Source organism: Cetorhinus maximus, chromosome 23 (genome assembly GCF_964194155.1).
Source record: "Cetorhinus maximus chromosome 23, sCetMax3.hap1.1, whole genome shotgun sequence".
Lineage (NCBI taxonomy): Eukaryota > Metazoa > Chordata > Chondrichthyes > Lamniformes > Cetorhinidae > Cetorhinus > Cetorhinus maximus.
Window position 1 is genome coordinate 64,280,177 of NC_135901.1, and position 14,697 is coordinate 64,294,873.

At 46.8% G+C, this 14,697-nt stretch overlaps 1 protein-coding gene across 1 annotated transcript in view; it reads left to right on the forward strand.

Moving 5' to 3' along the window:
* Positions 1 to 14,697, forward strand: part of LOC144697683 (uncharacterized) — a 672,764-nt gene that overhangs the window by 632,987 nt on the left and 25,080 nt on the right. The window contains exons 3-4 of the mRNA XM_078569698.1: positions 11,369 to 11,875; positions 11,972 to 12,654. Coding sequence (XP_078425824.1) covers positions 11,411 to 11,875; positions 11,972 to 12,654 — 1,148 coding nt within the window. The 5' untranslated portion in view covers positions 11,369 to 11,410. The remainder of the gene's footprint in view (positions 1 to 11,368; positions 11,876 to 11,971; positions 12,655 to 14,697) is intronic.

Here is a 14,697-nt window from a genome sequence, read left to right on the forward strand (position 1 = left end):
GCGGTCTCTCCAGGTGTGTGACACATTACCTAGTGTCCATGGCAGTAGCAGATGTGTTGGTCATTATCACAGCTGTAATACTGAACCGGATTGCTGGCATTTATTTCCCGAACAGTTTCCTGTCCATCACACCGGTATGCAGTCTCCGTTCTACCTTAATTTATGCAGCTATAGACAGTTCTGTCTGGTTAACTGTGGCTTTCACCTTTGATCGTTTTGTGGCCATTTGTTGCCAGAAGCTGAAAATAAAATATTGCACTGAGAAAAGAGCGAGATGGGTGATAGGAACGGTTTGTACAGTGAGCTGTTTAACAAACACCTTATTGTATTTTATATATAAACCTTTGTACATCATTGGCAATACACCATGGTTCTGCAGCGTGAAATCAATATTTTATACGTCACCTGCATGGGCCGCATACGATTGGCTTCAACGCATTTTAAACCCTTGTCTCCCAGTCATTGTGATTTTACTGCTCAATGTTTTGACTGTTAAACATATACTCGCAGCCAGTAGAGCCCGCAGGAGACTCCGAGCCAAGAGCAATGGAGAGACTCAGAGTGACCCAGAGATGGAAAGCAGAAGGAAGTCAATTGTGTTACTCTTTGCCATCTCAGGCAGTTTCATTCTATTGTATTCGTTATTTTTTATAACTTTTCTGTATGTTCGAATTGCCAGCCTGACTTACTTCTCTGGTTCAAATTACAATGAATCAAATTTCAATGTAGAGGAAAGCGGATTTATGCTTCAGCTTTTGAGTACCTGTATAAACCCATTTATTTATGCAGGGACCCAGAATAAATTCAGAGTGGAGTTAAAGAATGGGCTGAAGTATCCATTTATTTTAATTGTTAAAATATTTAAGTAATCTAAATGGTTAATTCCAACACGAATTATGTATCATATTGGATCTATTGCTCTTCCTATCCAGTCATTGCATGGCCCCTCTCTCAGATACATAGTCAATCGATTTGAAATCCTTATGCATTGTGGGAATGTTACAACAAAAAAGGAAACTTGCATCGGCGCAAAATTCAGATTTTAAACATGTTATCTGTAAATTTTCAGTTCTCTTCATGATTACATAGGCCTGGTGCATTCTCAGTAGCCTCACAGTCCCTGGAAACTTTAACATTCAAGTTATGGATGTCTTTTCTCAAATTGACACATTCTCCATGTACTAATGTTGTGAAGGAATCCTCAGTGTCAAAGTTTGTATTTTGGGGTCAGAACCTAACTGAAATGGAAATTGAAATTAAAGGAAAACTGAAATTGAGCCTGGTTGAAACTACATACAAGACACTGAGCATTCCAAGCTTAGGTAACCCAGCCTTGCAGAACATGCAGGCTGAAGAAGCACGATGGTTGCATCTGGAACCGGGGGATAAATAAAGAAAAGGTACTGCCACTGCTTCAGGTACTGTAGTACGACCCACTTGACCAGAGGAGCCAGCACAGTGAACAGGGCTAAGGTATCAGATACAGATAGTAGTGTCTCTGCTGGATCCATGCCATCGAGACAGTTACAATTAGGGGTCGGAGTGACTGCTTTAGACATCAAAACAGCATTTGAAGGAGTGTGACATCAAGGAGCCCTAACAAAACTGAAGTCAATGGTAACCAGGGAGAAAACAATCTGCTGCTTGAACTCGTTATTATCACAAAGGAATGTTGCTGTGGCTGTTGTGGGTCAGTCACCTCAGCTCAATGACATAGCTGCAGGAGTTCTTCAGGGCAGTGTCCTCGGCACAACAGTCTTCAGCTGCTTCATCAATGACCTTCCCTCCATCGTAACGTCAGAAATGGGGGTGTTTACGATCATTGCGCAACGTTCAGCACCTTTCGCGACTCCTCAGATACTGAAACAGTTCATGTCCAAATGCAGAAAAAAACTGGGCAACGCCCAAGCTTGGGTCAAAAAGTTGGAAGGAACATTCGCGCCATGCAAGCACCAGGCAATGAACATGTCCAAGGAGAGCGAATCTAACCACCTCTCCGGGGCATTCAATGGCATTAATATCGCTGAAACTCACACTATCAACAACCTGCGGGTTACCATTGACGTTAAACTGAACGGGATTCGCCACATAAATACTTTGCCTACAAGAACAGGTCAGAGGCTAGGAATCCTGCGACGAGTAACTCACCTCCTGACTCCACAAAACCCGTCCACAATCAACAAGGTACAAGTGAGGAGTGTTGTGGAATACTCTCCACTTGCCTGGATGAGGGCAGCTCCAACAAAACTCAGGAAGCTCGACACCTTCCAGGCCAAAGCAGCCCGCTTGATCAGCATCCCTTCCACAGGCATTTACTCCCTCTACCACCGACGCACAGTGGCAGCAGTGTGCACCATTTACAAGTTGCACTGTAGAAACTCACGAAGGCTCCTCAGACAACATCTTCGAAACCTACAACCACTATCATCTGTAAGACAACGGCAGCAGATACATGGGAACACCACCAGCTGGAATTTCTGGAACTCCCTTCGTAACAGCATTGTGGGTCTACCCTACACAACATGGACTGCAGCGTTCAAGAAGGCATTTCACCACCACCTTCTCAAGGGCAATTAGGGAGGAGCAATAAACGCTGAGTAGAAAAAATAGGAAATTATTCCAGAGAAGTGTTGTGCGCAATTTTGTTGAAGCCTGTGCGTTGGGACTCTGGCATTTGGGATCTGCATAAGGATCGGTGGTTTCACGCAAGCAGAAAATCAACTGGAACTCTATCGACGAAGTTCAAAGCTTTTTAGGGCTTTGTGGCTGCAAGAGTGTCATATACAGTATATGGAGAGCCGAGCAAAACCGCGATATCCACCTTTGTTGTGTTTGCAATTTGACGTGTAATTTATAGTTCATATTCACTGCAATGTGCCTGGTACTTCGTGTTTGATCTATGGTGATTTCAGTAAATTGCTAAAGGAAACGTTCTAATAAGTTACATTCTGTTCATTTTTTTTGGCTGGGGCTATTCAATAAATGCGTTTCTTTTGGTATCTTCGTCTCCATGGGGATGATGCCAACGCTGAACCTCTTCTTTCACCTTTCTTCAAAGTTCCTACATAGTTAAACCCTGCTGTAGCTCACCCTCTTCATCATTGCAGTCTACTTCCTTCTTCAACATTGTTTCATCTGCACATGTAGCCACTGTTCTTGTGGCTTCCAGTTCGGAATCATTTTTAAAGGCGGTGAACTAAAAAGGCCCAAAATTGATATCTGTAGAATTCACATTGAACATTTTCTCCAGTCAATGATCATTGATTTTTCACCAAGCTCTGGATTACATCCATGAAATAATTACGATTTTACAATTATAAAATATCCACGCAGATTCTGGCTCTATTCGTTTTCAGTCAAATCATTTTCGGAACAAAATCAGAATTACCTGGAAAAACTCAGCAGGTCTGGGAGCATCGGGGGAGATGAAAAGAGTTGACGTTTCGAGTCCTCATGACCCTTCAGCAGAACTGAGTAAAGTTAGGAGAGGGGTGAAATATAAGCTGGTTTAAGGTGGGGGGTGGGGGGGGGGGTGTGGGGGGAGAGAAGTTGGGGGTGGGGGGGTGGTTGTAGGGACAAGCAAGCAGTGATAGGAGCAGATAATCAAAAGATGTCACAGACAAAAGGATCAAAGAGGTGTTGAAGTTGGTGATATTATCTAAGAAAATGTGCTAATTCAGAATGGATGGCAGGATATTCTAGGTACAGCTCTAGTGGGGATAGGGTGGAAAGACTGTCAGGGTATTACAGTTATAGATTTAAAAATAATGGAAATAGGCGGGAAAAGAAAAATCTATGTAAATAATTGGAAAAAAACAAAAGGGAGGGGGAAGAAACAGAAAGGGGGTGGGGATGGGGGGAGGGACTTTAAGATCTAAAGTTGTTGAATTCAATATTCAGCCCCGAAGGCTGTAAAGTGCCTAGTCGGAAGATGAGGTGCTGTTCCTCCAGTTTGCGTTGGGCTTCACTGGAACAGTGCAGCAAGCCAAGGACAGACATGTGGGCAAGAGAGCAGGGTGGGGTGTTAAAATGGCAAGCGACAGGGAGGTTTGGGTCTTTCTTGCGGACAGACCGCAGGTGTTCTGCAAAGCGGTCGCCCAGTTTGCGTTTGGTCTCTCCAATGTAGAGGAGACCGCATTGGGAGCAACGAATGCAGTAGACTAAATTAGGGTAAATGCAAGTGAAATGCTGCTCCACTTGAAAGGAGTGTTTGGGTCCTTGGACGGTGAGGAGAGAGGAAGTGAAGGGGCAGGTGTTGCATCTTCTGCGTGGGCATGGGGAGGTGCCATAGGTGGGGGTTGAGGAGTAGGGGCTGATGGAAGAGTGGACCAGGGTGTCCCGGAGGGAACGATCCCTACGCAATGCCGCCAGGGGGGGTGAAGGAAAGATGTGTTTGGTGGTGGCATCATGCTGGAGTTGGCGGGAATGGCGGAGGATGATCCTTTGAATGCGGAGGCTGCTGGGGTGATAGGTGAGGACAAGGGGGACCCTTTCATGTTTCTGGGAGGGAGGAGAAGGCATGAGGGTGGAAGCGCGGGAGATGGGCTGGACACGGTTGAGGGCCCTGTCAATGACCGTGGGTGGAAAACCTCGGTTAAGGAAGAAGGAGGACATGTCAGAGGAACTGTTTTTGAAGGAAATATCGTCAGCACAAATGCGACGGAGGCGAAGCAACTGAAAGACTGGGATGGAGTCCTTACAGGAAGCGGGGTGTGAGGAGCTGTAGTCGAGGTAACTGTGGGAGTCGGTAGTCTTGTAATGGATATTGGTGGACAGTCTATCATCAGAAATTGAGACAGACAGGTCAAGGAAGGGAAGGGAAGTGTCAGAGATGGACCAATTGAAAATGATGTAGGGGTGGAGATTTGAAGCAATATTAATACATTTTTCCAGGTCCCAACGAGAGCATGAAACCGCACTGAAGTAATCATCGATGTACTGGAGAAAGAGTTGTGGGAGGCGGCCGGAGTAGGACTGGAAGAAGGAATGTCCCACATACCTCATAAAGAGACAGGCATAGCTGGGGCCCATGCGGGTACCCATAGCCACAACTTTTATTTGGAGGAAGTGAGAGGAGTTAAAGGAGAAATTGTTCAGTGTGAGAACAAGTTCAGCCAGACGGAGGAGAGTAGTGGTGGATGGGGATTGTTCGGGCCTCTGTTCAAGGAAGAAGCTAAGGGCCCTCAGATCATCCTGGCGAGGGATGGAGGTGTAGAGGGATTGGACGTCCATGGTGAAGACGAAGCGGTTGGGGCCAGGGAACTGGAAATTGTTTATGTGACGTAAGGTGTCAGAGGAATCACGCATGTATGTGGGAAGGGACTGGACAAGGGGAGAGAGAAGGGAGTCAAGATGACAAGAAATGAGTTCCGTGGGGCAGGAACAGGCTGACACGATCGGTCTGCCGGGACAGTTCTGTTTGTGGATTTTGGGTAGGAAGTAGAAGCGGGCCGTCCGAGGTTGGGTGACTATCAGGTTGGATGCTGTGGGAGGAAGATCTCCAGAGGAGATGAGGTCAGTAACAGTCCTGTAAACAATGGCTTGATGTTCCGTGGTGGGGTCATGGTCCAGGGAGAGGTAGGAGGAAGTGTCTGCGAGTTGACGCTCAGCCTCCGCGAGGTAGAGGTCAGTGCGCCAGACAACAACAGCACCACACTTGTCAGCGGGTTTGATGACAATGTTGGGGTTGGATCTGAGAGAACGGAGTGCAGTGAGTTCAGAGAGAGACAGATTAGAATGGGTGAGAGGAGCAGAGAAATTGAGACGGCTAATGTCACGCCGACAGTTCTCAATGAAAAGATCAAGAGAAGGTAAGAATCCAGAGGGAGGGGTCCAAGTGGAGGGAGAATATTGGAGGTGGGTAAAAGGATCCGTTGAACGGGGAGAGGACTCCTGCCCAAAGAAGTGAGCACGGAGACGAAGACGGCGGAAGAAGAGTTCAGCATCATGCCGAGCCCGAAATTCATTGAGATGAGGGCGTAATCGACTCCAACACCCATCGGGGACCCTCCACCCCTGCTTGTCCCTCCGTCCTCACCCCATCTTCCAATCCCAGCCCCAGCCGCGTATTCACTATACCCCCTGACCTTCCCCTCTCCGATGCTGAACGTTCAGTGCTCAGCAAAGGACTTAGTTTCATACCCTTACGCCCTCATCTCAATGAATTTCGGGCTCGGCATGATGCTGAACTCTTCTTCCGCCGTCTTCGTCTCCGTGCTCACTTCTTTGGGCAGGAGTCCTCTCCCCATTCAACGGATCCTTTTACCCACCTCCAATATTCTCCCTCCACTTGGACCCCTCCCTCTGGATTCTTACCTTCTCTTGATCTTTTCATTGAGAACTGTCGGTGTGACATTAGCCGTCTCAATTTCTCTGCTCCTCTCACCCATTCTAATCTGTCTCTCTCTGAACTCACTGCACTCCGTTCTCTCAGGTCCAACCCCAACATTGTCATCAAACCCGCTGACAAGGGTGGTACTGTTGTTGTCTGGCGCATTGACCTCTACCTCGCGGAGGCTGAGCGTCAACTCGCAGACGTTTCCTCCTACCTCTCCCTGGACCATGACCCCACCACAGAACATCAAGCCATTGTTTCCAGGACTGTCACTGACCTCATCTCCTCTGGAGATCTTCCTCCCACAGCTTCCAACTTGATAGTCGCCCAACCTCGGACGGCCCGCTTCTACCTCCTACCCAAAATCCACAAACAGAACTGTCCTGGCAGACCGATCGTGTCAGCCTGTTCCTGCCCCACGGAACTCATTTCTCGTTATCTTGACTCCCTTCTCTCTCCCCTTGTCCAGTCCCTTCCCACCTACATCCGTGATTCCTCTGACACCTTACATCACATCAACAATTTCCAGTTCCCTGGCCCCAACCGCTTCCTCTTCACCATGGATGTCCAATCCCTCTACACCTCCATCCCCCACCAGGATGGTCTGAGGGCCCTTAGCTTCTTCCTTGAACAGAGGCCCCAACAATCCCCATCCACCACTACTCTCCTCCGTTTGGCTGAACTTGTTCTCACACTGAACAATTTCTCCTTTAACTCCTCTCACTTCCTCCAAATAAAAGGTGTGGCTATGGGTACCCGCATGGGCCCCAGCTATGCCTGTCTCTTTATGGGGTATGTGGAACATTCCTTGTTCCAGTCCTACTCCGGCCCCCTCCCACAACTCTTTCTCCAGTACATCGATGATTACTTCGGTGCTGCTTCATGCTCTCGTCGGGACCTGGAAAAATTTATTAATTTTGCTTCCAATCTCCACCCCTCCATCATCTTCACATGGTTCATTCCTGACACTTCTCTTCCCTTCCTTGACCTCTCTGTCTCAATTTCTGATGATAGACTGTCCACCAATATCCATTACAAGCCTACCGACTCCCACAGCTACCTCGACTACAGCTCCTCACACCCCGCTTCCTGTAAAGACTCCATCCCATTCTCTCAGTTCCTTCGCCTCCGTCGCATCTGTTCTGATGACGCTACCTTCAAAAACAGCTCCTCTGACATGTCCTCCTTCTTCCTTAACCGAGGTTTTCCATCCACGGTCGTTGACAGGGCCCTCAACCGTGTCCGGCCCATATCCCGCGCATCCTCCCTCACGCCTTCTCCTCCTTCCCAGAAACATGATAGGGTCCCCCTTGTCCTCACTTATCACCCCACCAGCCTCCGCATTCAAAGGATCATCCTCCGCCATTTCCGCCAACTCCAGCATGATGCCACCACCAAACACATCTTCCCTTCACCCCCCTTGACGGCATTCCGTAGGGATCGTTCCCTCCGGGACACCCTGGTCCACTCCTCCATCACCCCCTACTCCTCAACCCCCACTTATGGCACCTCCCCATGCCCACGCAGAAGATGCAACACCTGCCCCTTCACTTCCTCTCTCCTCACCGTCCAAGGGCCCAAACACTCCTTTCAAGTGAAGCAGCATTTCACTTGCATTTCCCCTAACTTAGTCTACTGCATTCGTTGCTCCCAATGCGGTCTCCTCTACATTGGAGAGACCAAACGCAAACTGGGCGACCGTTTTGCGGAACACCTGCGGTCTGTCCGCAAGAAAGACCCAAACCTCCCTGTCGCTTGCCATTTTAACACTCCACCCTGTTCTCTTGCCCACATGTCTGTCCTTGGCTTGCTGCATTGTTCCAGTGAAGCCCAACGCAAACTGGAGGAACAGCACCTCATCTTCCGACTAGGCACTTTACAGCCTTCTGGGCTGAATATTGAATTCAACAACTTTAGATCTTAAACCCCCCCTCCCCCCATCCCCACCCCGTTTCTTTCCCCCCCCCCCCACCCACCTTTTTTTTCAATAATTTATATAGATTCTTCTTTCCCCACCTATTTCCATTATTTTTAAATCTAAAACTAAAACCTTTAGTCTTTCCACCCCACCCCCACTAGAGCTGTACTTTGAATATCCTGTCTTGCATTCTTAATTAGCACTTTTCTCAGACAAAGACCACCACCTTCAACACCTCTTTGACCCTTTTGTCTCTGACATCTTTTGATTATCTGCTCACACCACACCTTCAATGTGTCTCTTCCCCCCCACCCACCTTAAACCAATTTATATTTCTCCCTTGTTGAAACTATGCTTCAGTTCTGCTGAAGGGCCATGAGGGCTCGAAACGTTGACTGATTTCTTCTCCGCCGATGCTGCCAGACTTGCTGAGTTTTTCCAGGTAATTTTGTTTTTATTTTGTTTTGGATTTCCAGCATCCGCAGTAGCTTTTAGCTTTTTGTTTTTATCTTGGTTACAGAGTGTATCGGGGCTGGGGAGCAGCATAATGTACCTGTGCAGGTCAGTGAGGATCCCCAAGGTCCATCAGCTGTCTGCATGCAGTGTTTAGTGGGCCCTGGGGGAGGGGAGGATGGAACCATTTGGGACACAGCACAGGGCAGGAGGTCACCCCTCCCCCACTATCCTGGTAACACGAAGGACTCACCTTGGACTGTCCCACACCTGGGCCGGGCGGGGTCAAGGTGCAGGAAGCTGCAAGCTGGTAGGTTGAGCTGTGAACTGGGCGGAGTTGCGGGGTTTGAGTGACAGGTCTGGGGCTATATCAGAGCAGGCACAGTCACTGCTCCCTCTTTTCCTCGTGGAAGTTTCACTGGAATCGTGTTGGTGAGTTTCTAAACTCTGTCTCCCGGGAATGGAGGTTGTTGTGAGTGTTGGATTATGTTGTTTCTCCTCATTCTTCCCGCTTCTCCCACTCCCAGTTCCAGGCTGCAGGTCCCGGTGATTCTGGATGCGGGACAGTTGTTAGTCCCGGCCCTGGTGTGTGTGCGCAAGCGCAGATGCGCGGCTTATTGTTCTGTAATAATGGCGGGTGATCGTCCTCCTGTATTTTGCCGCAGTTCCTCACCTCCTTGACTCTCCCGGCGCCATAGTTGCCACCTGCCGATTGCGGCAACCGACCGTCCAACAGGAAATTAACAACTTTTAGATAGAGCGGTTTCTGGAGCGCATTGCATTATGGGAACATTGCCCGCCATTAGTCGTTGGCCGTCGCCCAGAGTTATCGTGCAGCCTGAAGGCAGGTCAGCGACCTGAGCCCCTACTTCTGTTTCTTAATCTGTTCATGCTGCCTGACCTGCTGGATATTAAAAATATTTTATGTCTTAACTTCAGTTCCAGCCTTGCAGAGATTTGCTTTCATTTTATTGTTTCATGTAGCCGAGTCTGGAAACACAGACAGACCAATTAGGAGCCAGTTTGAATTAGGGTGGGTGTTGAATGGGGGTGTTTTTTGTTGCGTCAGTTTTGAGCTGGAGTGGAATTGGAGGAGAAGCTGCTGGGGTTAACCCCGAGGACTTTGCAACCCAGTCAGGCCCAGCAATTTCCAGTGTGAGGCTGTTAAAGGAGGTAGATCCTGGGGGAGAACAGAGTGACAAACGTCCATTCAATTTAAGAGTGTTGCTTTAGTAACAAGTATTTCTACAGTGCCTTTTTTTCCGAGATTTTTTGTTAACTCCATTCTTGGTATTTGGTGTCACTAACAAGAGCAGCAGATATTGTCAATCCCCAGTTGTCTGTTGGTCAGGTGTTGGTGGGCCTTCTTCCTGAACCGCTGCAGTCACTGTGGTGAAAGTGTTCCAACAATGCTGTTTGGTAAGGAGTTACAGGATTTTCACTAAGCGATGATAAATGTCCAAATCAACAACAAAAAGTTGCATTTATGTAGCACACTGATTAAAATAGAATGTTCCAAAGTATTTCACAGGTATATTATACAGGAATATTTAACATTGAAGTACATGTTGAGATATTGAGGCACATGATCAACAGCTTGGTCAAAGAGGTAAGTTTTAAGGAGAGTCTTAAAGGATGAGAAAGAGATGCCTAAATAGGGAATTCTCGAGCTTATAGCCTGAGTAGCTGAAGACACGGTCACCAACAGTGAGTCAATTAAAATCAGGGATGCTCAATCGGTCTGAATGAAATGAGTCCAGATATCTGGGAGGGAAGTAGATTGGACGATATGATCGAGATAGTGAGGGGCGTAGTCACTGAAGGAATTCAAAATGAGGATGAGAAGTTGAACATTGAGGTGCTGCTTAATGAGGAGCCTATGTAGCTCAATGAGAACAGGGGCGTTGGATGAACGAGACAAAGTGCGAGTAAAGACATGGGAAGTGGAGTTGTAAATGACTCCATTGTTTATGTGGCAGGCTAGGAACATTCCAGTTTAGAGGTAGCAAAGGAATGGATGCGTTTCAGCAGCAGCTGAGCTGAGGCAGGAATGAAATTCGGCAAAATGACTGTTGTGGAAATGGACGGCCTTAGTGGTATGTAGTCAGAAGCTCAGCTTGGGGTGAAATATGACACCAAGATTGTGAACAGTCTGGTTTTCGGCCTCAGAGTTGTCAGAAAGGCATTGAAGGTTGGGGAGTGGAGTTTGTAGCAGGGAATGAAAACAATGGCTTCAGTCTTCCCAAAATTTAAATGGAGGAAGTTTCTGTCCATCCAGAAATGGATGTCAGACAAGTCAGGGCAGAGTGTGACTTGGAGGTGATGTTGTTCACATTCACCTGCTAAACTGGTCCTTATGGAGGTTGGAGGATAAGGGATTGGGAAATTCTGTCAATGTTCTGGTAGAGTTGTGTAGGCCCAGACTGGCAGGCAGGTTCACTTCCCTGAAGGACATTAGTGAACCAGTTGGGTTTTTATGATAATCCAGCAGATTTCATGGACACTTTTTCCTAATGCCAGTCCCACACGTTGAGCTCAATTTCACACCCAGCCTTTGTGTTTTTGTGAGTTCTCCCTCACTCACCTTTGTTTGTTTTGTACTATTTTCACAGGGTTTGCAGTCCAGAATCACAAACCCGACATCACATCAGGATCTGACGTTGTCGTCCAATTTATCGTAACCCAAATACCATCGGATTTTGAATATGGGGGTTAAGAGCCCTGTTCACAGTGGGGAGAAAGCGCATGCATGTTCTGTGCGTGGGCGAGGCTTCGGCCGATCATCTGACCTGTTGAAACACAGTCAAAATGGAGAGAATTCATTGAAATGTGGGGACTATGGGAAGGGATTCAATCACCCATCCCAGCTGGAAATCCATCAGTGTACAAGCACTGGAGAGAGGCCATTCACAAGTTCAGTGTGTGGAAAGGGATTTTCTGATTCATCCAACCGACTGAAAAACCAGCAAGTTCACGCTAGGGAGAGGCCATTCACCTGCTCCGAGTGTGGGAAGGGATTCACTCAGTCATTCCACCTGCTGAGACACCAGCAAGTTCACACTAGGGAGAGACTGTTTACCTGTTCTGTGTGTAAAAAGGGATTTGCTGATTCATCCTCCCTAATGAAACATAAGCGAGTTCACACTGGGGAAAGACCGTTTACCTGCACTGTGTGTAAAAAGGGATTTGCTGATTCATCCTCCCTAATGAAACATAAGCGAGTTCACACTGGGGAGAGACCATTTACCTGCACTGTGTGTAAAAAGGGATTTGCTGATTCATCCAACCGACTGAAACACCAGCGAGTTCACACTGGGGAGAGACCATTTACCTGTTCTGATTGTGGGAAGGGATTCACTCAGTCATTCCATCTGCTAAAACACCAACGAGTTCATACTGGGGAGAGACCATTTACCTGTTCTGATTGTGGGAAGGGATTCACTGATTCATGCACCCTGCTGAGACACCAGAGAGTTCATACTAGGGAAAGACCATTTACCTGTTCTGATTGTGGGAAAGGATTCACTGATTCATCCAACCTGCTGAGACACCCGAGAGTTCATACTGGAGAGAGACCGTTTACCTGCTCCACATGTGGAAAGGGATTTGCTGATCCATCCAACCTCCTGGAACACCAGCGAGTTCACACTGGGGAAAGAACATTCACCTGCTCCAAGTGTGGGAAGGGATTCACTCGGTCATTCCATCTTTCATTTCATCAGCGAGTTCACACTGGGGAGAGACCGTTCACCTGCTCCAAGTGTGGGAAGGGATTCACTCGGTCATTCCATCTACTGAGACACCAGAGAGTTCACACTGGGGAGAGGCCATTTACCTGCTCAGAGTGTGGGAAGGGATTCACTCAGTCATTCCATCTACTGACACACCAGAGAGTTCACACTGGGGAGAGGCCATTTACCTGCTCAGAGTGTGGGAAGGGATTCACTCGGTCATTCCATCTACTGAGACACCAGAGAGTTCACAAGTAACTGCTGTGGTTGGATTTAGTTCCCAATGATATTCTTGTCTGAAGCATATTCATAAGAGTGTGTTTCTGCTGAGGTTAATAAACTCCAGCCCAGTTACAGATTCTGTATAAAATTGGAATAAATCAGCTTTGCGATAATCAGTGTGTTGAGTCGTTTTGATATCTCTAGCACAAGTTAGTTCCTTTTGAAGGGCTCTCCCTCTGCCCTGTCTCCTCCATCCTCAGCCCCAACGACAATTGTGAGGAGCTCATGGAGCTTCTTTGTCACTAAGATTGAGACAATCCGATCAGCTGCCTCTGCTGCTTCCCTCCCTTCCACTAACCCACCGGGACAAACTGTCTCTAAATTTCCCCCAATGTCTGAGCCCTGAACACATCTTTTTCCAGTTTCTCTCCCATCTCCTCTCATGCCCTCTGTGTGCACCACCTGCTCCATCGACCCTATTCCCACTAAACTATTGACCATCCAACTTCCCCATGTTTACCGTCATTGTCAATGGTTCTCTCTTTTCAGATACTATTCTGCTCTCCTTTAAACCTTCCATCATTATATATCCTTAAATAAAAACAAGCCCTTCACTCTTCCATCTTTGCATGCTGCTGCCCCATCTCCAGCCTCTCTTTCCTTTCAAAAATCCTTAAACATTTTGTAATCTCCCAAAACTGTCCATTTTTCCGAGAACTCCCTATTTGAATCCCTCCAATCAGGTTTCTGCCCTGCCTCAGTTCGAAAACAGTTCTTATCAAAGCCACAAGTGAGATCCTATGTGGCTGCGACACAGGTAAACTTTCTCTTCTGGTCCTTCCCGACGTGTCTCACCTTCTTGGAGAGGAGACAGCCAGACCTGTGAGGAACACCTCTGATCGGGCAGCGGGCTGAGTTTGAAAATAAACCCAAGGGCGACATCGCAGGAAAACTTGGTTGGTGAGAAGTTGCTGTTAGGGAGTATGTTTAAATAGCTTAAAACTAGAAAAAAAAAAGCATAACATTTATAAAGAAGTAGCTGCCTGGATTTCAGTAAGGAACACCAGCAATAGGGAATTAACGTTAAATCAAGTCAAAGTGAAATAGAGTCATAAAGTAAACCAAAGTAAGGTAAAGTTAGGAGAAGTGTCGCAAAGTGAAGTTACTGTTAATTTATTCTTACTAGTCCTCCTTACTTTAAGTGTAAAATTAGAAGGAAGTAAAATGGGTAACAGGAAGTAGTAGTGAGGCTATAAGGCAGGCGAAACAAAGCAGAGCATTGAGTCTGCTTCGAATGCAGAATTATGTTAAAAAGGGAAAATTAAAGGCGCTCTCCCTGAATGCGCACAGCATTCGAAATCGATGATCAAAAGGTACAAATAGTAAGATATTATAGGGGTAAGATATTATTGCCATTATGGAAACATGGCTGCATGGTGACAAAAACTGGGAACTAAATATTCATGGATACTAGAAGTTTTGTAAAGGAAGAAAAGGAGGTGGAGTTGTGCTGATAATAAGGGATGAGATCAGTGCATTAGTAAAGGGGATCTCAGTTTGGAAGAACAATGTGGAATCTGTTTGGGTGGAGCTAAGAATTAGCAAAAGGCAGCAGACATTTGTTGGAGTTATTCATAGCCTACCAAATAGTAATGGTAATAGTAATGTATTAATCAGGAGATGATAGAAGATAGGGTATACATTGATCATGGATGACTTCAATCTACATGTACACTGGGTAAACCAATTGAGCACTGATGCTGTGGAAGATGAATTTCTGGAGTATGTTGGGAATGGTTTTCTGGAGCAGTATGTTGAGGAGCCGACTCGAGGACAGGCTATTTTAGATCTAGCATTATGTAATGTAAAAGGACTAATTAATAATCTTGTTGTAAAAGAACCTTGAGGGGCGAGTGAACACAATATTATAGTATTTTATACTATGTTTGAAAATGAGGTAGTTCACTCTGAAGCAAGGGGTTTAAAGTTGAATAAAGGAAATTATGAAGGCGTGTGGGAGAAATTGGCTGAGATAGAAT